Raw genomic sequence first — 27,590 nt, 5'->3', positions numbered from 1 at the left:
AGTCACGATTGCAAGATGTATAATCAGAAACACACCTGGATCCACCTGTCTGGGGGGCCTTCGGAGTCCATTGGTCCGTTTCTAGGCAGAAAGATGAAAGAAAGCAAATCAAAGACGTGTTAGTGGTTTTGTAGTAATCAACTGTATTACTTCTGGCACTCTGGAAGACCAATCAATGTTTCACTTTCTCGAATTAAAAATATGACTAACTTTGTTTAAAACACATGGTTTTAAAGTTTGTGTTTTATCATTTAACACTCCATCTCTCTAACAAGTCTTTTCACTTGAACTTTATCACATTTGATCAGTTGTTGATATTTCCTAACACTATGGAAAAGAATTTTCTTTCCATTTACCACCTCCAGATGCTAACTCTTTCTTAAGACATAGGAACTAAAAGAAACATGAGAACAAAACACAGGTAGCCATTCTTCATTGCAAAAGCTCCCAGCAAAGGTGTATCTGTGCAATAGCCTTAAACGGATTCCTAAGAACTCTAACTCTGCCATATCTGGTATCTAACCATCTAGAGGCTAGAGAAAATGTACATCCTCTCAACAAAGATCTTAAACTCTGATTTTTAAACAAACATTTAAATGAGCATGGTGTTTTTATTGTGCACCAGTTGTATCTGGAGGCTTTAAAAAACAAAACAGGCACGCAGCTGGTGAACCATGAACGTGAATTTGCATTATAGAGAAGAAATCCACAAGAAAAATTCTGCCTTACAGAGAGTTTAGATGAGATGCAAAACAAAGAGTTTAAATTTTGCCAATGCATGCTTACACATTCTATATCACAAGCACTAAATTCTTCTCTACCCAATGACTATGGTAATCTCACTAATGAATAAGAACCTGATTTTCACTTTTTAATTAGATAAATGAGTGAATGCTGAGTCTGTGACAGTCACATAATGCAGATTTTCACAAAAGCGATTTTCTTTTTATGTATGTTGGGAGCTCATGCCTGTGTGTGGAGACACAGTCTCGTCAAGAACACACTCGACTTTCCTACATACACATTAGCTGTGGATTTTTCTCAAGGTTCTTTCTGTCATTGTTTTCATGTTGTTTATATTTACAAGTTAAATGAGTGAAGCTACAGCTTCTAAACAGCCTCAAAGTCATATCCGACAGACTCTCAAGGACCTCAGATGAAAGCAAATTAGAGATTTTTTAGTGTAATTTTTATTTTTACCCCAACTGCTTTCAAAATAGATTTGTAAAGTCTAATAGGAGCACTAAAATTAGCATTATAACTATTCTGAGCAAGATGGATAACTTTACCAAAAAAAACTAGTATAAAGAGAATTGCTATGAGTGAGGAGAAGAAAAACTAGCTCTAAGCTCCTTGGTACCCAAGGCACAAAAAAGGAAAGCAGGCTGAGTTACAGGTTCATATCTGATAACTTGAAACAAAACAAAGCAGCATTCTTTTCCACCTAAAATTTTATTTAAAATTTCACATTCTATATAAGGAGCAGTGAAAAACATAACTGACAATATTTTTGACAGGAAAATACATAATGAAGGGTGTCTTGCTGCTATTTACTTCCTTCCTATCCCACTACCTTCTTAATGTACAATAGAAACTGCCCTTATCCCTTCTACTATTGAAATGCTTGGAAGGCAAGAAAGAATCAATCATTTGCTCTTATTCCTAGAGTCCCTCATCTAGAACTATTTAAAAATTATGAACTTAAAAATGTAAAAAAAAAAGAACACTTGAATTTAGGATTTAAATAGGTCCCACAGTGCAATTATTAAAAATATGGATTCTAGAATCAGGACACCAAGATTCAAATTCAGACCCTGCCACTTGGCTCCTGCTTGATCCTGTTCAAGTTAGTTAACACCTCTGAGCCTCAGTTTTCTCATCTAGAAAATGGGGATAATAATAGCACTTATCTCATAGGGTTTGTGATAACAATTAAATGAGTTAATCTATATTAAATGCTTGAAACAGTTCCTGTCACATAGTGAGGGTTATTAAGTGAAAGCTTATGCTCACTAGTTTAAACTTCATGGACTGTGTCATTTTAAGGTCAAGCATTTCATGTTTGTATATCATTCCAAGATCAAATGTTTCACTGGTATTTTGAATGTGTAAATTCACATAAAGGATAAATTCTTCTACTAAGTTACTGCCCTTCTGCCTATGTTTTAGTTGTTTGTGTGTTTGTTTGTTTTTTCCTTTTCCTCTCCTGGAAGGCGAGAAGGGCAGGCAACAGATGGAAGAGGAAATTTAAGCTCCTTAGACCAAGTGCATTTGGAGAGTTTGAGATTTATCATACTTTAAATGCATTTAAAAGTATTTGATGTTGTAAAAAAACTTCTTGGAAATGTTCAGCAGAACATACGTTTAAGAATTTTAAAATGAAAATATCAGTTGTCATTCTGTGAAACCAATGTATCTCCAATTCTGAACCTATATTCTCAAAAGCCTGAGCAGAGCTGGCCAGGGCCTTGTCTCCCCAGGACGGGACGGGAAGCAGAGGGGGCGGACCTAGGAACAGACCCAGCGGGGAGCTCTCAGTTACAGCCCAACAGAATCCTGAGAATTCAGACCCTTCTCAATCTCCTCTGATCCACCTAGAAGGGGGGAAAAAGCCTAATTTTATTAGCACTTGGTAGTTATTTCTTGCTTCATTACCTATTACTGTGCCTTTCTCTAAAAAAAAAAAAAAAAAAAAAAAACACGAGGCTCTCTCTCTCTCTCTTCTTATTTCTTTTAATAAGACCTAATTCTCTTAGCTGATTTTACCAACAAGGCAAGCAAATTTCATTTGCTATATGGAAGCTGGCTTTGGTTACCATACCTGTTTTAAAGGGAGAAAACCTAGTTATCAAGAATGGATTTAGAGTAGCTAAGCAGATACATAATAATAAACCTCGCTTCCGGGCTTCCGGGAGCCAGAGGGCAATTCTAAAGGTCCACTGCAGAATGGGATGTGAGCAAACACCCCGGCAATGGGTATGAAGGCCCAGGAATCCTGTGATGACTGGAGACTATCTTGCCTTGAGAACAAAGGATAAGATAAAAATAAATCACAATCGTGGCTGCTGGAAGGGAAACAGAATAGCATCATAAACTTGTACACAGAGAGAGAGTGGTCCTCAAGAGATGGGAAGAAACAGAAATCACAGGGCTTATGAAAGAGTTCCATCTATTATTCTGGAAAGACTCCTGAGCACCATATAAGCATCTGATTCAGAGAGTGAAAGGACCTTCCAAGAGATCCTGTTTTGGTGGGAAGTTAATGTGTGAAAGATGATACTTAATGTTCTTTTGTTAAATTTCTCTCTTAAACCAACCTAAGGTTTCCAGATGGGCTGGCCAAAATCAAAGCTTCCTGTAATTACCCAACCAGACAAAGTAGAGATTATTAAACTTACTATATTAAAAAACTAAGCAAGTCACTAAAAAATGATGCCAAGTTTAAAAAAAAAAAAAAGAACGTGAAAATTAATTCCTTTGATACTAGGCTTATGTGCAATTTTGAAAAGCATAAAAGTGCCTGAGAGAATTATTTAATAGCATGTGAAAATTATTAACCACTTCTTATTAGCACACTTTCTTTCTGTAAATATACCAAATTCGTATCACTTAATTAAAATAAAGGGAAACCATTTTCTTTGGGAAAATAACATATGTTATCTAACATGATAAATGTTAGGTAATGCTAAGTTAAAGTTCAGAGCTCTGTAAGGAAATCCATCTAAATAATCTAGTAATAGCCTGAGAGAGTAAATGAAAGAAGGCTGTTTTCTAAGTCATCATAGGCACGCCTGGAAGAAATCTTACAGCCTTATGAAAAGTCTTATTTGTTGACTAAATACTAAGAGAACTTTTAGATGAATTTTTTTTCCACCCTAAAAGACTTTGCACGGCCTAATTTTTTAATATTATTATATTATCCTGTCGTGATAATATCATAGTATCCTTCACCTAGACTCTAAATTCTAAAGTATATAAACTGATATACTGAATAGATACAAATAAGTTGAGATTCCTTATATCATACTCTTGATGTCTTTGAGATACAAATCATGTACATATACAAAAAAAGAAGTAGAAACAAATACCTATTCTATGACAACCTGCTGTACTTTTCATTAATTTTTTAAACTATATGGTTAAACATATAACCATATAGATGCTAACTTAATAAAAACATACTGCTTTTAAAGAAATGTAATTATTGCATGTTAAAATAATTTGGCATAAACTTTTTTCTACCATTCTTTTATTCTGAAATTCTCGGGTTACTGTACTTTTGATGCACATAACCACACACATTTTACATTTTAATTTTCTCTGCTATGGGTTGTTTTGTTTTGCTTTTTGGGGTCCACATACACTAGATCGGAGGCAGGTGAGAAATCTGTCACTTTGGGTTGAAAGTCAAGACAATGATTGTCTGAAATCTACCAAGTTTTTCTCTTTTGTGCTTTTTAAAAATATATAATCTTATTCTCAGAGGCGTCAGTGATCACATACTTCGAAGCCTTAAACGTAAGACTCTGGTAAAACAAAAGGAAATGCTGTCAAATCTTGATTTGATAAAGGAGACATAATAAGTAATCAAGTTTTGTGCTCCAGTAGAAAACTAGCAGAACATAAAACTATATCCTTAGATGAGTGAAGATAGAATATTTAACTGGCAAATGTTGGGCAGTGACAGTTTCATGACAGGAGACAGGTCGACCAACTTCCTGTAGCAAGAAACTAAGAAAATATATCCCAATGCTGCAACATTGCTACAATATTTGTTTGAAATTTACCTGAATAACTAAATACTTAGGATTCTGAAGTGTCCCCATTTCTCGCACAGCCTTAGATTAAAAGTACACATTTTTCCTTACCTAAGATCTTCAACTAGTGATTTAATTCCCTGTGATTTTACTTGGGCATTTCATTCACAAGTACTTGCTTACTCATTCTATCTCTGTTCCCATCTATTCCTTTCATCTTAAATGACACGTTTAACACTCTAAAAGCTCAATCCTGCTAAAGTTAGCAAACAACTTGAAATGCAAAAGTTACATAAAAATTTTTAAATGTCAATCTTACCTCTAGTGGTTTGAGCGCCCCTTGTTCTGAAACAAATGTAAAAATTGGCATTGTCAGTACAAAGTAATTTTGTTTGGTTAGCAACCTTAGCTTGTTCTCTGCAGCGTGGTAAAACACTAACTGCTTTGTTTTCCTAACTGATACCTGTAATATATTTCCAGAGTCCCTCAGGCTGGGATAGTTATTGTTTTGCAACCCAGGTTCTCTTACCTTATTGGCTTGTCAGGAAAGTGACTCACACTTCTAAATGACTTACTTCTAGGTTATGCTTAACTTTTTCAATTGCTTATTAAGCAATGCCAATTCAACCACATAACACTCCTTAAAGCAGAGTGCAAGCAAACTCCTTGCACTAAATTTATAAGCATGAGAGAAAGCTAGGCACAAACCTTTCTTTCAGTACACCTAGCTCTAAGAATCTAAACACACTAAGCTACAAAGACATTACATTGACTTTAATAATTGCAAATTAACACAATAAAATATTGCATGTGAATATTTTTTCAGTAAGTGACTTTAACTCTTATTTTTATTTCTGTAGGGAGTGCAGTTTAAAGATGGAAATAAAAACCTCAGTCAGGATTCGATTCTGATACTAATCTTTCTTTCTACCATACTTTGCTTATAAATAGCAACAACAATCCCTTCCTTACATTTCAGTTCCTGGAAATGACTAACGGTTATAAAGTCCCCTGAGATCTTCAGATGAGTAATGTGGCAGAAGGGTAAAGGATCATTCTAAGAATAAGAGCACACGCTACACATGGAAAACTGTGACGATGATATTGGTCTACCTTTTCCCATATTCACGAGAAAACATGTAAGTTATAACTTCTCCAGCTTGTGAGGCAAAATACCTGATCACTTTGAGCCTACACCTATGTTTTTCTCATGCAAAATGATCCTCTAAAGAAGGGTCTGAGAAGAGAAGAAGCAACTGAGAGAGACATCAGGAGAGTAAGAGCAGTCCAAAATGAGAAATTCAAAGGATATTTCTTTAAGAGGTTCTAAGAAGTTTACCAGGGGAAAGCTCCTGCTAGGAAACCAGAGCAGCTGCCACAGATTGCATTACACAAGAAGATTGCCTGAGGCATGGAACAGGGAGGGTGTTTTGTTTTCCCTTTCAGTATTTTTATTTTTATTTTTTAAGAGACTACTCCTGATTAATGGAAATGGAAGATAAATAAGCAGAAAGTCACCTTTCCAGGGAAAAGTCATTTAGACAAAGCTTGAATTCCTTTGTCAAGTTCAGACCCTCATCACCCTAGCTGCCATAGATGATGGCATCTCTGCCAAGCCTGAAGACTGCTTTACAAAGGAGCACTCCTGAATAGAAGATAATTTGACTTATTTTTTTCCTCCCCATTAGTAAACATGCAAAGTTTCAGGGTAAAGATTGCCTAAGAGGAGAGGTAAATGGATGCACCATTTGGCTGGAGAGTATGCTTAGATTTAGAACCCCAGTTGGGTTAACTTGGATCCTGAATGGGGCCCAGTGATACCTGTTTCACTGGTTTGCCCAGAAAGACCTGCATATGCCAAGACAGCCCTAGCTGTTTTCTTTTACTGCTGGTGAATAACAGAAAGAGTCTGAACTGGGCATCATAAAGTGCAGAAAGCATAAACCAGGAGGGGAGTGACACTTCTCTTTGCAAGGAGAGTTATCTCTAAACAGTGTCTAAAATGGGGACACTTCATGCCTTTTGGGTTCAGTGCTCATACAATGAATGTGCATCTTAATTTCAATTTAAAAATGTCAATTTTTCTCTGATTCTTTGCATAAGCATGCTTTCATGTCCCTGTGAAGTAGGTCTTTGACAGCATACTTTAACTATATTACGTGTTATGTAAAATCCATGTTAACCCTTTGTAGCAGAGGAGTCATCTAGCCAAGCTGCCACTTGTACCTCTTCATTCAGGAGATACATCTAGGAAAAGACTAGAGACCCTAATTTCCAGGCTCTTCCTTTCTTGTTGTCCAGAGTTTGGCTGCAAGATGGCCAGCTCCTGGCATCCGGCAAACCAGAAAAGGAACTTTCTCTGGATGTAAGTCCAACTCCAAAGGCTGGGGTCCTTAATTAAGTAGGACTTGTCCTTTCCCTGTCATCATTTCCCATCCTCATGGCTCCTACTTCAACACTGTCCCCACCTCCCCACCCCCGGGACAAAAATCTATTTCTTCTAATAGAACACTCTATAACAAAAGTGTTATAGAGTTATAGTGTCAAAGAGCACACAATCACCTGCTCATGATGCATACAACACATTAATAGTGGCTCCTTGGAAGTCTGATATTTTGTTTCTCATGGTAGGGTTCTGTAAATCTTCTGAGGATGGAACACAAGCAGAGATAACTCTGAGAATCTGTACTGAGTTCAGGGTTGTTAGCCGGGCTCCATTAGCCATACTTTTGAATTTGCTACAGTAGCCATACTGTCAAATCTGACAGCCTCATTTCCATACATTATCTACATTCTCATAACCACATTAATGCAACAGCTTGCTTACATGCTAAAAAACAGTAATGAAAGAGAGGAAACCTCAACTGCAACTTTATTTCATACATTTCCAAAGTAAAAGTCCATTTTCCCTGGATAAACAGCAAAAGAATTTCTTTGGATGAAATATTTAATGGAAAAGTCACTCCAATTTTGATGTCTGCAATCCAATCCCTTACTTCTTCTTTGTATGCACCCAAAACTACTAGAGTGGGCATTTGGATTTCTAGAAAATTCTTTATGTGTCACAGTGCTACATCAGGGCTGGGGTAATAAGGGCTGATCATCATCAAATCTACTTTAGCTGAATTCTGGCCAAGAAGAAAGTTGCTGGTTGTGATTTGATGAAAAAGTCCCTCGCTTCCTCTTGCCCTCCCTCTAATTTTTGGTCCTAAAGATTTTCTTAGGATAATAATTCAATTCTTCAAATTTCCAAAAGTTTTTAATGCTCAACTTGGTTCTACCCTGCAGCCTACTTCTCAGGCTCCTATTGATCAAACTATAAAATGATCTTAGTCTTTTAAGAATCTTTCTAGATGGATGACTCACGATTTTCAAGGGGTTTATACCTTGCATTCTTTCATCATGGCCCAACTGGTTTAACATAACTCAGAGAAGTGCTGTTACTGTGGAGGTTGCAAACATATTCAATGTCAGCACAAGGCTCCATATGCATATTTGTGTAACAGAAATGATTTTCACTGAGACTTGAATAATTCATTTGTTTAAACATAAAATTCTCTCCTATCATATTTGTTTTTCCAACACAAGTGGCTCCCAGGTCATACATTATTATACAATTTGTCCTATTTGAAGTTCTGCTTCTTAAGACTAAACAAATCAATGTCTAATAAGACCATTTGTCTCAAAAGGGGCCATGGGATAAAAAAAGGGGGGGGGGCCATGGAAAATAAATTATCAGCATAGTGCATAAAGGTCCCTTGTCATCATGGCTACCAAGTCATTTCTGTGAAATATTAAAATTAAAAGACAGTTGGACTGACTGAATTTTGAAGGCAGTTGCACAAATGCTATGTGTATCACTCAAATTTACAGCAATATGCTGCAAAACCCAGAAGCTATAAATAAAACTTGGAAAGAGACTTTGATTTCACATATATTCAGGAACTATAAAAATGGATTCAATCATATAATTAATGGTTTTGATTCACCTTAATGACTATTGATGTATCATCAAACTGACCTAAGTAGTATAATGGAAGGAACAGCTATTCTTGATTATACACTATATTGATTATTTTAAAAAGATGATAATTTATATAAAAGACTCCAAGTAATAATAAACAAAGTCATTCCTTGGTTATGAAATCAATGATCAAGCCTGAGTTCATGTAAAAGTAATGTGATAAAATATCCAGTGGTAGAAGACTGAAATAAAATTGCATTCTAGAAGCTTATCTCATGGTAAAGTGCTGTGATACTACTTTAAAAAAAGCCCATTTCCCACACCAAAATGGAGTGCAGGTTCTAGGTAGCAATCTTGCAGGTTTAAACCCCTTAGGACACCAAGAAAACTTTCTTTCAATCAGAGGCAGCAATAGCAGCAGCAGGAGCAACAACCAGCCTAGATAAAAGAGCAATTAAACATAAGCAAATAAACGGAGCTTTGCTTTGGTTAAATATTAGAGCAGTTGAAGCTTACATTCCCACTAAAAGAGAAGTATTAAACCAAAGACCTCTGCTCCAGCAACATTTGCCTTCCAATGTTACTTTCTTTCTTTGTTAAACTGAGAGGAAGCAAAGCAAGCCACATGGATCAATGACAGGGTAAGAAAGGGAGTAAAGGGATTTGGCCATACATTGCAGAGAAGGGAAAAAACAAATGTCCCTGCAGGTTGCAGTTGAGAATCAGACCTTCACGGTAGTGTGCTATCAAAAAGAACCCTAGAATTACATCAGCTTTGCAGTGACTTGTCGAGAGAGCCTCATATAATGCAGCTCATACCTATTCATTATAAAGGTTGGAAAGTTTTCGCAGCACACTTCAGAGCCAGCATACGTGTTGATCGCTGGGGTTGCCATGGTGAATGTGAGGGAGTCAACTAAAGTTCAATGAAAAAAGAGGGAGTGGAACTGCCTGCCCTTTATATCCATGCAAATCCTCAAATATTAAGACATAAACCAATCACCCAAGCTTCTAATGTGCTTCCCAGTTGCACAGGTCATCTTAAAAATATCAAAAAAAATAAACATATCTTTTTTTCACCCTTCAAATTACTTGAGTTGAAAATCTGTCATAGCTATACATTTACATGAATGAATTACTTCCTTCATTCAGAAATGCACTGCACTTTTTCCAAGTAATTATAATTTCCAGGATGAATGAAGTTTAAATAAATTTAAAGAATAAAAAGCATGAAATATAAAAAATTTCGCAACCTGGGGAAGACAACATCCAAAGAAGTCTTAACTTTCACAGAAAGAAGTTCCTTGGAGCTATTTCAAATGCCAAATGATTAGTATCTAGCCACGTCCTGCACCACCAATAAGGATTATATTTGGGTTGGAATATTTCCTTTTAGGGAAAAAAGAATAATGACACAATATTAAGTTCCTCTACTTTAGACTTCCTCTACTTTGGACGTGGTTCTAAGGTATGGGTGCCTACAAAGGATAAGAAATGCATTCCCTATAGTGAAGGAGCACACAATCTACTACAGGAAATTACAAGTAGCAGAGACAGTAATGCTCACCAAAATGCTCATTCCCTTTTAACTAAATCGATGCCATATGACTAGTTTTAGCCAACACTGTGATCAAAAGTGACACTGGCCACTTCTCATTCATGGTTCTTACAAGCAGTGATCCCAGAGGCCACATGTTGAAACACAGTGCCACCAGATGAAACTGGCCTCGATTCCCAAGCCACTGCTTAGAGGGGAGGTACTTTCAAAGATCACTGAATACACAAAAGACAGAGCACTTATGAGTAATAAACTTTGATGTGCTAAAAACTCTGGAATTTGGAGGTGTTAGTTGCCACAACATACCTTGATAAATACATAAAACCTATGAACAAACCAATTCAAAAACAATTCAGTACAGAACTCCCACTGAGTGGGTGGCGAAATGGTTGGCAAAGAACTTGGATCAAAAGGAAGGGAAGGCCTGGGAGTGGTAAAGGGGGAAAGGTAGCTTATTTTAGAGAGGAAACGTAGGAGACAAGATATGGAAGTAAGAATTCTAAAGAGAGGCGAGACCAGGTTAAGGAGTAGGAGTCTCCAAAATGAGAGGCACTTCTCATCAAGTGTTCTGTTAGCTGGTTCGCTTTCTCACTACTTGTTAATGTAACCCAGGTGTCCCTTGTCAAAGGCCTGAAGATTGAAGATCAGGTAGTAAGTCTTCCCTTCCACAATTATCAGAAAGGAACATAAAAGGTCCAAATACATTTCCATCTTTCATTCTTAAGATACTGCCAAGGATTCAAATTACAGTTCTATTTCCTTTATCTATCATCCAGTCAAACTGTACTCTCTACAAGGATAGAATCAAAACCTGTCCAATTTTCCACACTCTCTGCTCCTGGCCCTAAGTCTCTAGTAATTATTAGGGTGCAGAGGACCAGGCACGCGCTAGTTCTACTCATCATCTGTTCAGCTCTATGTCGATGGATCCACTTGCTCATCCATCCACCATGTCTGTCCAGGGCTCAAAAACTCAAGCAAGTATAGTTCTTACCATTAAGAAACACATAGTCGAACTGAAGAGACAGGCATAGAGTTAAATAGTTACAATAAATGTGAAAAATGGTACGATACAATTAAGTGGATTGTATTAATTAAGCTGGGGATCACAGAGGACCAACAGAATATCAAAGTCTGGGCATTGGAAGTAACAAAGAAGGTTTTCAAAGTGGGTACGACATTCACATTGAGTTTTAAACAATGCACATAAGTTTACCAAGCAGACAAGGGAAGGAAAGACACACAGAGAGACAAAATACAATTAGATATATAGACTTGAGAAAAGTGGTTGGAGAACTGTGAGTAGTTCAATAAAGTTGCACAGCGGTGGGGGATGGGATGTGAAAATGGGGTTGTAGGCCATATTGGGATATGCGGATATTATTCTACATGGAATAGGAAGCAGAGTAGAGTAAGTAGAAGAGTGACGCAATCAGACATGCTTTTAATAAGATCATTCTGGAAATTGCATAGAAAGGATAATATTAACATCAGGGAGTTAGGCAGCTTTTACAGTTGTCCAAACAAGAAACAATGAGATTTTTTTAACTATAACAATATTAAAATCAATGGATTGTAAAGAGACTTAGGAGGAGAACCGAAAGGAATTGGTGGGCCAATGGACAGTGAATCCTTAAGCAGGATGAGGAGGTTTGTGGTAGTTACTAATGAGGTCAGCTTCAGCTTTAGATGTGTTAGATTTATGGTGCGTGCAGGACAACTAGGAGGGAATAATATATGAGGAGAAGACAGACATCTTAAGCTGAAATTTAGGAGAGAAACCTTACATAGGTACGGAGCCTTTTCTAACCCAGGTATAGGTTGTAGCTACAGAGAAATCAATCAGATCTCCAAAGGACAGCATGAGAAGGGCTGTGAAGGACAATGTGCCGGTCTGAAGCTGTTGTGTACCCCAGAAAAGCCATGTTCTTTCAAATCTTAATCCACTCTTGTGGATGCAGACCTGTTTGGGCGGGACCTTTTGATTAGGTGGTTTCCACAGAGATGTGTCTCCACCCTTTCAAGGTGGGTCTTAATCCATTTACTGGAATCCTTAAAGAAGGAACCATTTTGGAAAAAGTTCAAAGCTGGACACACACAGAGACATTCGGAGATGCAGAAAGAAAACGCCCCTGGGGAAGTCATTTGAAACCTGAAGGCAGGAGAGCAGGCTGGCAGATGTCACCATATGCCTTTCCATGTGACAGAGAAAACTTGAATGTCATCAGCCTTTTCCTCAGAGTCAAGGTATTTTCCTCTGGATGTCTTTGTTTGGAAATTTTTATGGGCTTAGAACTACAAACGTGGAACTTAATAAGTTCCCTTTTTAAAAGCCATTCTATTTCTGGTATATTGCATTTCAGTAGCTTTAGCAAATTAAAGCTTCAAGGAGAATGGGTAACAGCATCCAATGACAAAGAAAGGTCACATTAAGTAAGGCCTGAAATGTGATGACCAATGGATTTTGCAATTAAAAGACAGAGTGGTAGATTCTCCAGCCTTCAGTTGGCCCCTGTGTTTCTCAGGTCTTTTGTATGAATAGCGCCTCTTCTCTGCCTGATCACTCCCTTATCTATATTGAATGAAAATACTATGCTCCCCAGGTTGGAATTTCCTTTCACCACAACTATTCCACAATTGTAACAGGTTATCCATTCCTACTAGCCACAGCTTTCTGGACCACTAGTTTACTACTGACTCAGTTGTCAGACTGCATTACATACCGAAGCTGGAAAGCTCTGTGAAGTTGGAGTGAATCTCAAATTACCTACGATTTAATTTTATAGGGGAATCTATGAGATGTTTAATTTTTTTATTATTATTATTTTTTGCACGGGTAGGCACTGGGAATCAAACCTGGGCCTGTGGCATAGCAGGCAAGAATTCTGCCACTGAGCCAACATCACACTGCTCAGAGATCTTTAATTTTATGTGTTAACCTGACTGCATAATGTTTGGTTAAAGACTGGCCTAATTGTCACATGGAGGTATTTCACTGATGGGATTAGCATCTACAATCAGTTGACTTCAAGTAAAGGAAATTACCCTCAATGATGTGGGTGGGTTTTTTAAAGGTCAGAAGAAATTCTATACTATACTATACTCAAGACTAGACCCTCCAGTCCCTTCATGAGCTTTCAGCCTAAGAATGTGGAGTAAAGACTTCAACATTAGTCATACAAGAATTCCCAAACTCTGGCCAGTTCAACAGAATTTGGACTTGCCACCCCTACAAACACCTAAGCCAATTCATTATAATAAATCTCTTTGGTTCAGTGTCTCTGTAGAACTCTGACTAATACACCTGGAGTTATACAAGCATTTGCGTTTGTCTTAAATCAATACTACTCACATGCTTTAATTTGGCCACTGGGATTGATTTCCCCAAAAGTGAATTTCTCCTGAACTTCACTTAACTCCTGTACTTATTCTGCCACACTCATATCAGACCCACAAAACTAAAACTTGAATTCTACCTGCAGTTACTAGTTACACGAGTGCAGGAAGGGGCAAGTTTGAAGAGAAGATGTCATGACCTCCAACTTCCAGAGGTTATTTGGGAAAGAAGAGAGAAGGCTGTTTGATGGGGTTGTAATAGATTCCTCCTCACCCTCACAGCAAGGCTCTTTTACTTACAGGAGATGCCAAGCAAATCCTGATTTGAAGGCAAAAAAAGGGAAGCCTTCTGCACAAGTTCTTTCCATTGCATAGTCCAGATTAACTGACTATGAGCATTCTTGAGCAGGAAAACATGGAAACAGCTTGGGGGTGGTGGTGCGGTGCACAGAAAGACAGAGAGGGAGAGAGACAGAGAAAGAAAGAGAGAGAGAGAGAATAAGAGCACAGATTTGCTAAACAGGAGAATGGAGATGAACACAAGGGTGCAAAACAGAGAAAGAATCAAGAGAACACAGGAATATGTCGAAAACTCAAAATTAGCAAAATTAGCCAGTGGTTTAAAAAGACTTTCTCCTGCTTGATAAAGCATTACATGGGAAAGTTTAGAGAATGATGCTACCTTTTAATGAATGATATCTGTATAAATAAGCATTATCTATGATCTACAGGACACTGTCTCTTACTTTCAGCTACCTTATTTTCATGACCCAGTTTCCTCATCTGAAGCCCCTTCAGTTCTTGGAGCTCCCATGACTGAATAACAGGGGAGAGGCTAAGCATGGTGCCTAGGGATGCCTTTCTCTCTGCAGTGCAAAACACTAAACCTAAAAACATTTGGTAGTCAGTACTTTAATTGAATTCAAAAGTGCTTTTGCCTTAAAAACTTATGAAAATCTGTCAGTTTCACAGATAACAGTGAGCACATGATTACTTACTGTGAGTTAGGTACTGTGCATTTGACACATCTGCTATGCATCATCACAAATATTTCTCAGAACTGGAGGCATAGCTCAAGGATTAAGATGAAATTCAGAAGCTGGACTGCCTAAATTTGAAACTTGGATTGCCTACTTACTGATTGAGTAACCTTGGACAAGTTGCTTATTTCTTTGTGTATCAGTTTCTCATCTATAAGATAGGAAAAGTAATAGTACCAACTTATATGACATTGTTTGTGGGATTAAATGAGTTTATAGTGCTGAAGTATTTGGAATAGTAACTGGCATATATAAGTACTTGTTAAAAAAAATTTTTTTTAAAAAAATGAAAAACAAGGCTCCTTACTATTTCATGTCCAAATTTTATAAAAGAAGAACCTAAGACTTACAAAGGTTAGGTAGCTGGAGTTCAAAGTTATCTAGCAAGTTAAGTTCTGGAGCTGGGATTCAAACCAGACCAAGACCCCAGCGCTCTCAGGCTTTATCTATTTATACCATTGCATGGGGTCTCCCACACAAAGTGACCCACTTAAGGAGAGGGTAAGTTAATGACTTAGGAACAGACACTTGGTATATATCACTGCTCAATCTCACTAGACCAGAAAGTTCCAACTATTTCTTGCAGAGGTTTTTTAACACAAAACTTAAAATCATAATGTCTTTTTATTGTCACACTTGTATATTGCATAACATTTTGGTATTTGCTAAATATTGTCAGCATTTGCTCCATAAAAAATTATCAGCCCATAAAAACAATAACAAATATATAGAATAAGCCCATCTTTTTTGGAATACCAATTTCTCATTATAACACCTTGGATTAAACTACTGTTATCATGCCCAGATACTGTTCTAAGCATCCTCAGAACAATCCTCTAATTTCCATTTTACAGACAACAAATGGATGCTCTGAACACAGAAGTAACTTCCCCACGCTCCTGGAGCTAGTAAACAGCAAAACCAGGATTTCAGCCAGTTCTGCTCGACTCTCCCCATTCTCCTATCCTATCCTTGTAGAATGATGCAACCATGCCAACATGGGATCACTTCCTACTCCTCACAGATGAAAACTAATCAAGGCAGGCTCAGGAAATTTCTAAAATGCATTAGCCTGCCATGAGCACAAATAACATAGTAATTGTCCTCAAAGAGATTAAAGGATGAGACACAGAAAGATGGAACAACAAACACTTGAGTGATAAATTGTGTCACGTAGACAAAGAATAGCAATAATGATGCATAATATTTCTATAAGACTCCATATCTTTGCAAACTGTTTCTGACCTTCAGACAGACATAGGTGCTACTATTGGCTCATTCAACTATCAGACCTTGAACAAACTGCAAGCGCTCTCTGATTTCCATCAGAAAATGGCAGGACTGCCCCGAGGACTAAATAAGCTCATGGGCAAAGAGAGCAGATGGCAGAGGAACCAAACAAGGCAGGTACGGTGCAGGTTGCTCAACTAATGGCGAGATCTTTTTTCTTGAGGCTGCCCATGCCTAGCAGTGAGAATGGTACATGGTGGGTCCTTAAAAATACCTACTGAAGGACCAAAGCAAGAGTAATGTGCAGTGATCTCAGTCCTCAAATATAATTCACACCTTTTCTACATTGCCCATTTTCTGAGCTCAGCTCTGAAATGAGCTATTATTCTGGGTCTAACTCTCCTTCACATTATCCAAAATAATTCAATGTCCACCTTTTCCTCTGGGAAAATCAAAGGTTGACATGGCTGCCTTTTTAACTCAAGCTGTTAAAGATCCTTTTCTTGTGTTCAAAAAGTTTCACTGATTTTGAAAGGTCTTATTGATAAAACACAGAGAAACTCAGGGGAAAAGGACAAAGAGAAAGGAGAAAAAAGAGAAAGAAGAAAGAGGCCAGAAAAGAAAGAGAAGGAAGAGAGAGCCCAGGAGGAGCAGGGAGAGGCAAAAGGCTATTGAACGCATAATTGCCAACGGTCTTAGAAAATAGCTCATGGAATAGTCATGGAATATTATTTTTAAAAACCAAGGGGGATTTGCTTCCCGGTGCCTACCCATGGAAAAAAAAAAAAAAAAAAAAAAACCAAGGGGAAAATATTTACATAAATCCAAAGGATATGTCCTCTTTGTTAAATGCTGAAAAATGACAATGTATTCAATTCATGAGTTTCATGAATTAGTCTGCGTGAAGTATACTTCTGGCACCATTAGCATATCTGAGTTGAATATTTAAGGAAATAAGGGAGAAATTTAGGAACTAAAGATAGAAGGGAGGAATAGTTTTCTCCTATTTTGCTGTTGCTACTCATTTTGTTCTGGGTGCACTGTACAGTTTTAGGGACAGGTTTAGGTAGGGTGAATTGAATACAGCGGGTGACACGAAACCCTCCAAATCCCCACCAAAGCCCTCTGCTGCCAAGTTCTGTTTAAAAGTCACATGAATGTCAAGCAATTTACAACAAAGTCATGTATACAATTCACATGAATTTTAAGCAATTTTCTAATTGTGCTTTTAAACGATAGTTCCAAAAGAAGACATGTTATAATAAACACAAATTAAGAGTAAATTAGGCCTTAATTATGTGCAGCAAGTTTTATGTCCTAATTAAAAACAGAATCACAACAATAAACATGACTTACCACCAGAATTAACTCTGCCACAACTGTCTACTCTTCCCAAGCATTCTTTGTGTACTCTCGCGCCACACTTAAAACATAAATAGCCTTGATAAAATGTTCCTCTGAAAGGTAAAATTAGAAAGTGATATATTAAAAGGTGCTAAATTCTACCTATATGAAGTCATTGGTGCAAGAGGGGAAAAAAGGGCATCACAGTGCTATTGGAAGTATCCTTGGGCAGGGGGAATGGCTGTTTCTGGAGGTTCTGAAGCAATGGCCCAGATCCAAGCCCTAGGAAAGATCTGTCGCATCCAAACTGTCAGGGCAATATCCCCACTTCAGAACATTTCTGACTGGGGTATTAGAAAAGTCTTAAACACTTAGCCATTGCACCAGTTCCTTTAAGCTGAGAAAAAGGGCACTGCAAGCTCACCTCAGCAGCATCTGGCAGACTTTGCAGGATGTCACTCGAGCGAAGGTATGCATCTTGAAGTCATGGAAATTGGAGTCTGCGTAGTCTGGCCTTATGTTAGATCTATAAAAAGAGAAAGGAACTTCCTAAAGAATGTTTCTCAATGAAGCAAAAAAATCTAGCCATCTAAGAGCTAAATTCACCAAAATGAAAATGGGTAGAATTCTGATTTGAGCAAAAAGGCAGTGTATAAAAGCCCAGAGCATGCTATGCATTAAAATATGCACAAAGATTTGGTGCTGTGGGAACCCAGCACACTTAAGGACATAAGAAACCGAATCCTCCCCAGAACTGAGGGTTCCCAGAGAACTTTACAGAATGAGCACACATAGGTCAAGCCACTAGGAGCAGCACAAAACCTGACAGATATTCACGCTGTGCCAGGGCCAGCCACATCACTGCAATATAAACTAGCTGGAGAGGGCGAGAGGGAAGGGAAGAGGGTACTGCCCACAGAGTTCATCTCCTAATAGGCATGTGGATTATGCAATGATCTGTAAAAACAAAGTAACTTTTATAGCAAGTTTGAAACAAAGCATCAATCCGATCATTAAAAGTTTCCTCCTTACCAAATAATTTCCTTTGCTTCCAATCAAAATAAAAACCAAACAAAATTACTTTACTATTTAGATTTGGAATTTTATTTATATTATATACACATGCAACAAAAATGTATAAGCATACTATAACCTAACATTCACTGCGCATTTATCATGTGTCAGATACAGTGATACGCTGCATTCATTACCTTGTTTCATCTTCACAGCAATTCTAACTGGTAAGCACTCATGATTACCACTATTCTACAATCAAAGAAACTTTCCTTTAGAGGTTTACACTAAAGGAAAGTCAATGGCAGAACCAAGAACTCCAAACTTTGATGGTGTTTTAAGCACTGAAGCTATAATGCAAGGGGGAAATGAGCCATATTCATGTCAAAATAATTAGACTTTTGGGTCTAGCAAGTATACTGAAAACAGGTGAACTTGGCCATTTCGAGAGGGGCTTTTTAAAAACATTATTAATACAGCCATGACAGAGGTGGAAAAAAGCAGGAAAATTAGAACATGATAAGCTAAAAATGGATACAAATCAGAGACACACCTAGGAAGCGAAGATGATGCTCTCCAAAACATTACAAGCCATTTGAAGGATTGTAGGAAAAGTCTGAGATACTAACGAACTAGGAATCCCCCTTTTACAGAATACAGCAGCTCTCAGCTGCACAGAGCCTCCGCGAAATGAAGCATAACAGGCAGGCGACCAGGCATCAATCTCTGAGGTACCAGGAGAAGCCTTATGAAAAAACATTCACAAAGGCAATTGGAGTAGCAAGCAATGATGCAGAAGTGTCAGAGGGGTCAGACTTCCAATCCATCTGCTGAATATGAGTGTGCTAAAAATGAAATCAAATATTAGTACCATATGGGATTTCTCTGCTCTGTGCTTCTGGTGACCTCACTCTTTAGGAAAAACGTTTCACCACAGGCTGAAAAGCACAGCCATTTCCATAGAGGCATTTTTGTGGTGTTGATTAAAAATTAGAGTTTTTCTTCATTGACTACAGAAAAGTTAAGGATCTAAAAACAAAATTCTCTTCACTTTGCTCAGAAAACACTTGATTTTGGAGTCCATAAAGCCAATCATTAAAAAGAACATCTAAACCCATTTTCTCAGCCAGGAAGGGCTGCTGTTCATTTTTCTCTGAGTATCAAGGTGATGCAATCATAAATGAATTGTCAAATAACAGCTTAGTTCCTAGGAACTTGAAGAATTCGTCAGCTTGAAGGTTTAAAAATGAAAGTAAATCTTCTTCAGGCAGAAACTCGAGTAGTTAATGGATCCCAAATAGGTTAGAGACGATGGACTGGGACACAGGTGGGACATCTCCATCTTGGGGTCAACCCAGGAGTGTATTGTATACATCAGAATTGCCTTCGGACCATTTGTATTTAACACTTCTACCAACGAACCTGGAATGCTCTTACTTTCCAGAAGATAAAAAGCTACAAGGAGGCTCACAAACACTTAAGAATTTATTTTTTAAAAAATGAATGCTCTCATGATAAAAAAATAATAATTTTGCAAATATTATTAGCCATAGTTGCCTCCAGGAAAACTTAGAGCAGTAGGGTAAAATGGAGGAACTGTTGGAGTTTTTTTTTTAACTGTAACTGCCCATTATTTTTCAAATTTTAAAATCAAACATTAAAGAATAAAAGTTAACTCTCCTACCCCAGGTCTGACACCGAGGCATTATAGAAAAAATGAAAGTATAGTTGAAGGCAGGGATCTGAAATTAGACCACATGGGTTTAAATCCTAACTTGAAATCATTAGCAGTGTGACTTTGGGCAAGTGAGCAAGTATAAAACAGGAATATGAATAAAATCAAACTCCTAAAACAAGGTTCTATTGTGAAGTGTTTGGGGCATTGCCTGGCACAGAGTTAGTGTTAGAGAATAAGTGCTGGTTAGAATTTATGAAGTCCTGGTTCCAAATCCATACAAGAATGAGGTGATCAGGAGAGTGCTTTATGAGAAGTACAGAGCTCCTTGGAAGGCTATAGACTGAGAATTCCCCAGAGAATTCCCCTTCTCCTGGGAATTTCCAATAGGAAGGCCATTATGTGCTCAATGTCCCTGGGAATTATTTAAGCACAATAAGAAATGGGCTAACCTGGGAAAGGACATGCATGAAAAAATCCACAGAATGAGATGAAGCCATACCAAGTGCCAACGGAAGGGAATTGAGATGTCAACACACACGGCCTGCAGTCTGCAGGGAGGCAGAAGTTAAAGACAGTAAATTGACTAGATGGGAGTTAGGGAGGTAGACTGAAGATGAAGAGGACAGAGAAACCTCAGGAGATTATGGATAGGGGCAAATATACGGCAACAAAAATCAAAAGTAGCATTTATTAAATTCCTGCAATGTGCCAAGTGCACTGATAGGCAAATTCAAATAACTAGATCATTTCACACATCAAACTCACAAAATGAAAGTGATAGAAGAAAAAAGAAAATACTAGTATGGGTAAAGCTGCACAAATTCAAAGCATTTAGAATATACAAATTCTTTGCATATAATTCTGCCTATTACAAGTAATCATGAAGGATTTGATATCCATTATAATATTTTTAAAAATTGAAACATTCAAAGCATTTAGAATACACAAATCCTTTGCATATAATTCTGCCTATTACAAGTAATCATGAAGGATTTGATATCTATTATAAGATTTTTAAAAACTGAACATTGGAATTTATTTTTGAAAATAAGAAAATAATCAAATTCTATTACATCTATACAATGGGATATTGTGCATCAATTACAAGTGATAAAGTGAACATCTGTATTAACCAAGAAAGTTTTGTAATAGATTATCTGAGAACTTTCTAAAAAACTGTACCTGCAATATGATCCCCATTAATGTGACACATAGCATATATAATTACTTGTCAACATACTTGAATAAAAATGTGAACAGTGGGTAGAGAGATTACAAATTAATTATAATTATTTTTCCTTAGCATTGTTTTTGTTTTCAAAAGTGTCTACAGTAAATACGCATTTTCCGACTTACTCCCTTTTTATAAATAAAAAGAAAAACAGAAACAACCACAACAATATATACAAGGTTTAAAGCAGTCAAGCACCACAGGTAATAAGAGACCAAACCGGAATTTGAGACAAAGATCTGTCTCGAAGCTTGTATTCTTAACTCCTATGCTAAAAATACCACGAGGCAATTTAAAAGCACGGATAACTGAATTAAAAGTTTGCAACATAAATGAAAGTATTGTTGATATAAAAGTAGACACTATAAAGCAATGATAATTAGGTAGTGCTTCAAGAATAGATACTAGCTGAAAGAGTAAAACCACAGTGTTGCAGCGTGAATGCAACTTTCTGAATAAGGCAAGAGGCTGCCCCAGACAGATAAGCTAACTGGGAATTTGGGGCTGTTACCTTAACTGGAAGTATGCTTCATGTGCTCTGGCTCATTTCGCCATCAATAAAATTTTCTATCTTTGACTAATTAAATTAGGACCCTTTTTATCTTTTGGAAAGTAAGCCCATTCCTAGTTAGTTGGTAAAAATGTTAAATCCAAACTTACTGAGTGTGAGGGGTGAAATGCATTTTTTTTCTGGCCAATACATAGCTCACCCACTAGAAAACCATGGTTTTCCAAGAAATTAAAGTAAAACAAGATGTCATTGTTTATAACAGTGAATGCCTGTAAATAAGCCAATGTCTAATGATAAGGAGTTGGTTAGATAAACTATTAAAATAATCAGCCATTTAATAACATTGTGGAAGAGTTTGTTTTTTTTTTCATGGGCAGGCACCGGGAATCGAACCCGGGTCTCTGGCATGGCAGGCGGCATGGCAGGCGAGAACTCTGCCTGCTGAGCCACCATGGCCCGCCCTGTGGAAGAGTTTTTTACAAGCACAAATATAAATATTAAAAGTATACTACAAAACAATATACACGTGTTTATACACACACACACACACACACACACACATATATATACATACACACATACACACATATCTATATCTCTTACTATAAAGGACACAACATACACACAGAAAAGAGAGAAATTAGGATGCATCCCCATTAGAGAGTTTCATAGCCCAGGTATTGTTCCTTCATTGCACTTGTTACAATGTCCCTTTTACCTTTACTTGTGTGCTTAATTGACAAATGTTTCTCCTCCCCCAATAATACGTATTCCCAGATACTATAAATTGCAGGAGACCAAGGGCTATGTTGGATTATTTTTCCACTGTGTGTTTAACATCATGCATGGTGCCTAGTCTATCTATTCATTGGTAGATTGTCAAAAGGAAAGTAAAGCTTAAGAATAAAAATAAAGTTAGTATACAAACTCTATCACTTCAGTGGCAAACGTACCAGATATTGAAGCAAAGAGGAAAACATTGTAAGTTCTAAGATAACTGTACATATCTTTTCTGGCTTTAAAATCTAAGAAGAATTGCTCTGATGTGTTTTCATAAGAGGAACATGGTATGGGGTGTCTTTGACAAGGTCTTTTAAAATACAACTGTGTATCTGCCTCTTCTGTCCCTTCTTAACATGAGCCAAGAGCATAATACCAAAACAGAGCTCAGCAGAAGCAATTCTATGGCTGGGGTAGAAGTGGAGAATTAGGACTGTTCTAGTTTGCTAGCTGCCAGAATGCAACACACCAGAGATGGATCGGCTTTCAATAAAAGGAGATTTATTTAGTTTAGTATAGTTCTTCAGAGGAAAGGCAGCTAACTTTAAACTGAGGTTCTTTCTTATGTGGGAAGGCACAGGGTGATCTCTGCTGGCCTTCTCTCCAGGCCTCTGGGTTCCAACAATTTTTCCCAGGGTGATTCCTTTCTGCATCTCCAAAGGCCTGGGCTGAGCTGCGAGTGCTGAGATAAGGTATGCTGAGTTGCTTGGGCTGTGCTATGTTGAGCTCTCTCATTTAAGCACCAGTCAATCAAATCAAACATCATTCATTACAGCAGGCACGCCTCCTAGCCGACTGCAGATGTAATCAGGAACAGATGAGGTTCACAAGTCATTGGCTCATGTCCACAGCAATAGAACTAGGCACCTTCACCTGGCCAAGTTGACATGTGAATCTAACTACCACAAGGACCTACCATTTACACATCACTCACACAGCCATCGTCTCCCCTAAAAGTCAGATACCAGGTTTTGGCTAACCAAATATGCTTCCAATTTAAGATTGGATATTTGTAAAAATATGAAAATCATATGTACAAAAGGTTGACACTTGTGCCAAATCTTTAAATAGTAGAGCAAGAAGTAGCTGTCCTTATAATTGAGAAGAAATTTCTCAAATAAATAAAAGGCTATTATTACCTTAGCTGACAGCCTTATAGGATTGACTTTGCCACGATGACTGAAGAAGGATCAGCTAAACACACAAATCCTAGAGCCCAGCTAGCTCCAAAGCCACCTGAAACAGAACTTGGCATCTGAGACCAGTATCATGGTGGGCTGCCACCTTTCCCACAGGTCTAACTTTGTAAAGTATTTCATATGCTCTTACAATGACAAACGAATTTGAGAATATCAGAATATTCTGTCCAGGTTGTCTTGTCAAGTGCCTAGCAATTCTGAAATCTCCAATTCTGAGAAAGTGTTCTTTAACCAAGTTAAAGTCTTAAGCTGAAATCTCAAAAAGAGGCTGATCATTTTATACCTCAAATTTAGTCTTCCCCATGACAAGCAACTCTGTTTTCCATTAGATAACATTTTTAAATTCCTTTCATTAACATGAAACTTTTCAGAATAAAATCCGAATCTTTATTTTAAAATACCCTATCTTTGGAATTAAATCCACCGAACAGTTCATGGAAAAGATCAAAATATTTTATTTATTCATACAATCTTTGAGTAAACTATTCTAAATCCTCACTTGTTTTTTCACAATTTGTTCTCATAACACCATAGCATTCCAATTATGCTGCTGGTTATTTGAAAGGGTAAGATGATGAAAAACAGGTCCTCCAAAAACCAAGTTATAAATAAGCATTCAGAAGGGACACTTTCACCCATTTTTAAGAAAGTCAGTACTCATAAAAAGAATGAAAGCAGAAAAAGACACTTATAAATCACAACTAGATCTTATTCTTTTTATTTCAAATCACATTTAGTCTTTTTTCTAGGGAAGTGAATAAATACTTTCAAAATAGCAATAGAAATAAGATAATGCTTGGCTGTGAAAAACAGTATTTTCTTATCTATTATATATTACACTTCTTTATTTCATTCAACATTGGCTTTATAGCAATTTAAAATACACATCCATCACTGAATTTTAGTGACATTGCAAGGAAATTACTGAAAGAAATGTAAAGTCAGCTAAATCTACAGTAAATTAAAAGTCAAAAAAATGTCAGACTATATGTAATTTAAGTCTATATTTATTACAAACTGGATATGTGACTTTTGGCACCTAACGTATTCTTTCTGTTTTTTAGCCTCCTCACCAGTCAAACCATTGCATGTGTCATCCCTGCAGTGGAAGGCTGAGGCTGAGTGGGAGAAGGAATAGAGACTCACTATTTGCTAGTAAATGAGCACACATTAGTACCATCCTATTCACTTTTATTTATTAAATAATGAAAAGCATCATAAAAATGCTAGATGTTCCTACTACAACTACTGTTATTGTTGTCATAAGTGACAAACATTTAATAGAAAACCCAGAGTCCTCATAAAGTAAGGATGATATAAACAATCTACCTGCTCATTACCATATCCTAAATCAATGGGAATAAAATGTTTCTTGTAGTAAATATTTAATAAGTATATTAAAGTTTATCTTTACTTATAATACAGTTTATTTGGTCACGCATTTAGCAAAGTACTTGAATGCTTGTTCTATGCCAGGCATTTTCTCACAGTTAATTTGGATTATCTTGGTTTGCTTCATTTCTTCCTTTAAAATTGATTGTTTTCCTCTTGGTACTGAGGAAACTAGAGGGATGAGAGAGAGCTCTCGATGCTCAGGTTTAAACAGCAGGACATTTCCCCACTGTGTCAGCTACTCCATGTAAGAGACAGGTTCTAAACAGTTTGGATCTTCCCACTCTCTGGTCACATAAATCAGTGCCATAATTCAAATACTGAAGCAACATGAATTAGGAATGCTGAACTGGCCCAGAGAATTTCAGTCATTGAAGTACACTTTAAATTATGTTTGATATATGAAGTTTGCTGTTAAATTAATGTGTTTTAGAAGCATATGAAGATGGTACCGCAATGAAGTAATATCTGGGAACAAAGGAATAAAATCTGAAAAGTAATCTGACAAGCTTTAAAAGGATTTCTCATCGAATTCTATAATGATCATGTACAAAAAAAAGCTTTTTTAATCATCATTCCATCCTTTCATACAAAGACTGTTTTATACTAAACTACATGTGCAGAAGTTTAGTATAAGTAGAGCATGTATTCTCTACTTAGTCAGTATAAATTTGGCCTAGCCTGAAACCACTGTCATGCATCTAAACAAAAAAACCACTCTTCAAAATAAGCAAGGGCTTTAAAATGTTAAATATGTTTATTAAAGGAAAAGCTATATTCCTTATAAAGATTATTGTGACCAAAAGGGCAAAGAATTTTCTAAATGACTCAGTAACATTCTAGGCTCTGTGGGCTTGCAGAAATATCACACTGCTATCTGTCCTCTGTAAACTTGCCATAAAGTCGAAGATACAAGAGGAGCACACATTGACAATTTGTAAAGAAGGTACAAACTCAAGCCAGACTTGGCAGGCCATGTGGCAGGCAGTCACAGCACTGCTTTGGTCAGTGGGGACCAATACACAAGAACTGGAGGGACTACTAAGGGTCCCCAGGACAGAGCTGATACAGCTAAAATGTTTGCAGTGGTAGCAAAGAAAGGAGTGGTGTGCAGAGGTACAAGCTGGGTAGAACACAGGCTTGTTTAGGGTGAATAGCTTGAAAATTGGTGTCCAGAGTTGTAGGGGAGAAAAGAGAACCATTTACAGGCTCCTGCTTCAAGACAAAGTTTAGGCATAAGAAGTAGAGTCAGGGCATGAGAAAGCAGGAAGGTAACAGAAATCAAAATAAGATGTCATAGGTAGGTGGCTCTATAGAGCAGCAGCATAATAACCACGAATCCCAAGTTACGGGCTGCTGTTGTGTGTCTATCCTCGTGTTAAAGCACTTCCCTGGACAGGGCAGGTGCTGCTAAAAACTGGTGGAGGAAAACTACAACCAGAATGAGGTAGGGTTACCACACTGAATAATCCTTATCAAAGATTAGGACCTCTGATAAGCTTCCACCATTTAAGCAGGAAGGAACAGATAAATAGCATGGAGAAGGCAAGTTATTCTCAAGGGCAGGCTCCAAATAAGCCAGGAACGCATGTAGTATACTTAGAACCTTATCATAGGGCTAGATAGGGAAGGGGAAATGGGGACTTGGGGGGGGGGGGGCAGCAAAGAAACATTTCTGAACCTTAAGAAGGAGAGAATCATGGTGAAAACTGTTATTTCAACCCAATGGCAGAAGGGCAAAAATAGATACAGCTGCATATATCTCTCCCTAAAGGAAAACACGCTACTCTCCGAATGGTAACAAAGCTACCTTAGAGGAAAGGAAAACTAAAGGCCCCTGAAGGCTGCTCCTGAGTGGAAAGACATCCTGACATCGAAGTACACAAACTCGACCAGGAATTACAAGTATCTTTCAGCTTTGTCCAGCCCAGAATGACTTAAGGTCTATTGTTCACTTAATCAACTGCCTTATGTCTTCACCCTTCAAAGACGCAGTGATAATATTTTCTAAACATTTCTGAAGAAAATCCATCTAAGCCTGAGAGTGAACCCATAGTTGCAAATAATTTTACAGTGTTTCCTTGCAAATGGAGACTAACTACTAATGCTATTAACCATGGTTAAGAAACCTTGGGATTTAGGCAGGACTTCAAATATCCTGGGTGAAAGAGCTCTCCTGGAGTCCAGAAGGACCGACCGCAAAAGGGGATTTCAAGACAACCCTGTTTTCTGTGGAGTCACTTGTGCTTAAGAGTTTCAAAATATTTTCAGAATGGCCTGAAGACAGCTTCCTTTTCTACCGTGAAGCAGTGGATTGATCCTCTATTCCTATCTTTCTGCTGAATGTTGTTTTTTTCTCCCTCAAAACTAATTCCATTAGAGAAACTCAGAGTAAAATATTCTGCAGAGCACACTTTTCTCACCAGCCTTGTCAATGGACTTCAAATTGTCCGGTGATTTGGGATTCTCTTTCCTACAGTCTCTAGCCATTTTGAAATAATTCAAACTCCCAAATGAGGCAAAAGCATACAAAACAGTAAAATTCAAGTGGTGATT

General features: G+C 37.5%; 1 protein-coding gene across 5 annotated transcripts in view; it reads right to left on the bottom strand.

The window, feature by feature from the left end:
* Nucleotides 1-27,590, bottom strand: part of VAV3 (vav guanine nucleotide exchange factor 3) — a 380,746-nt gene that overhangs the window by 115,999 nt on the left and 237,157 nt on the right. For 4 of the 5 annotated variants that reach the window (XM_077120068.1, XM_077120070.1, XM_077120072.1 and 1 more), the window contains exons 16-19: nucleotides 17,654-17,755; nucleotides 17,242-17,342; nucleotides 5,077-5,102; nucleotides 36-81 (exon numbers count right to left, since the gene is read on the bottom strand). In XM_077120068.1, coding sequence (XP_076976183.1) covers nucleotides 36-81; nucleotides 5,077-5,102; nucleotides 17,242-17,342; nucleotides 17,654-17,755 — 275 coding nt within the window. The remainder of the gene's footprint in view (nucleotides 1-35; nucleotides 82-5,076; nucleotides 5,103-17,241; nucleotides 17,343-17,653; nucleotides 17,756-27,590) is intronic. The other variant, XM_077120069.1, reaches the window with a different exon arrangement.

This window comes from Tamandua tetradactyla, chromosome 11 (genome assembly GCF_023851605.1).
Source record: "Tamandua tetradactyla isolate mTamTet1 chromosome 11, mTamTet1.pri, whole genome shotgun sequence".
Lineage (NCBI taxonomy): Eukaryota > Metazoa > Chordata > Mammalia > Pilosa > Myrmecophagidae > Tamandua > Tamandua tetradactyla.
This window is presented reverse-complemented; position numbering and strand designations above follow the sequence as displayed.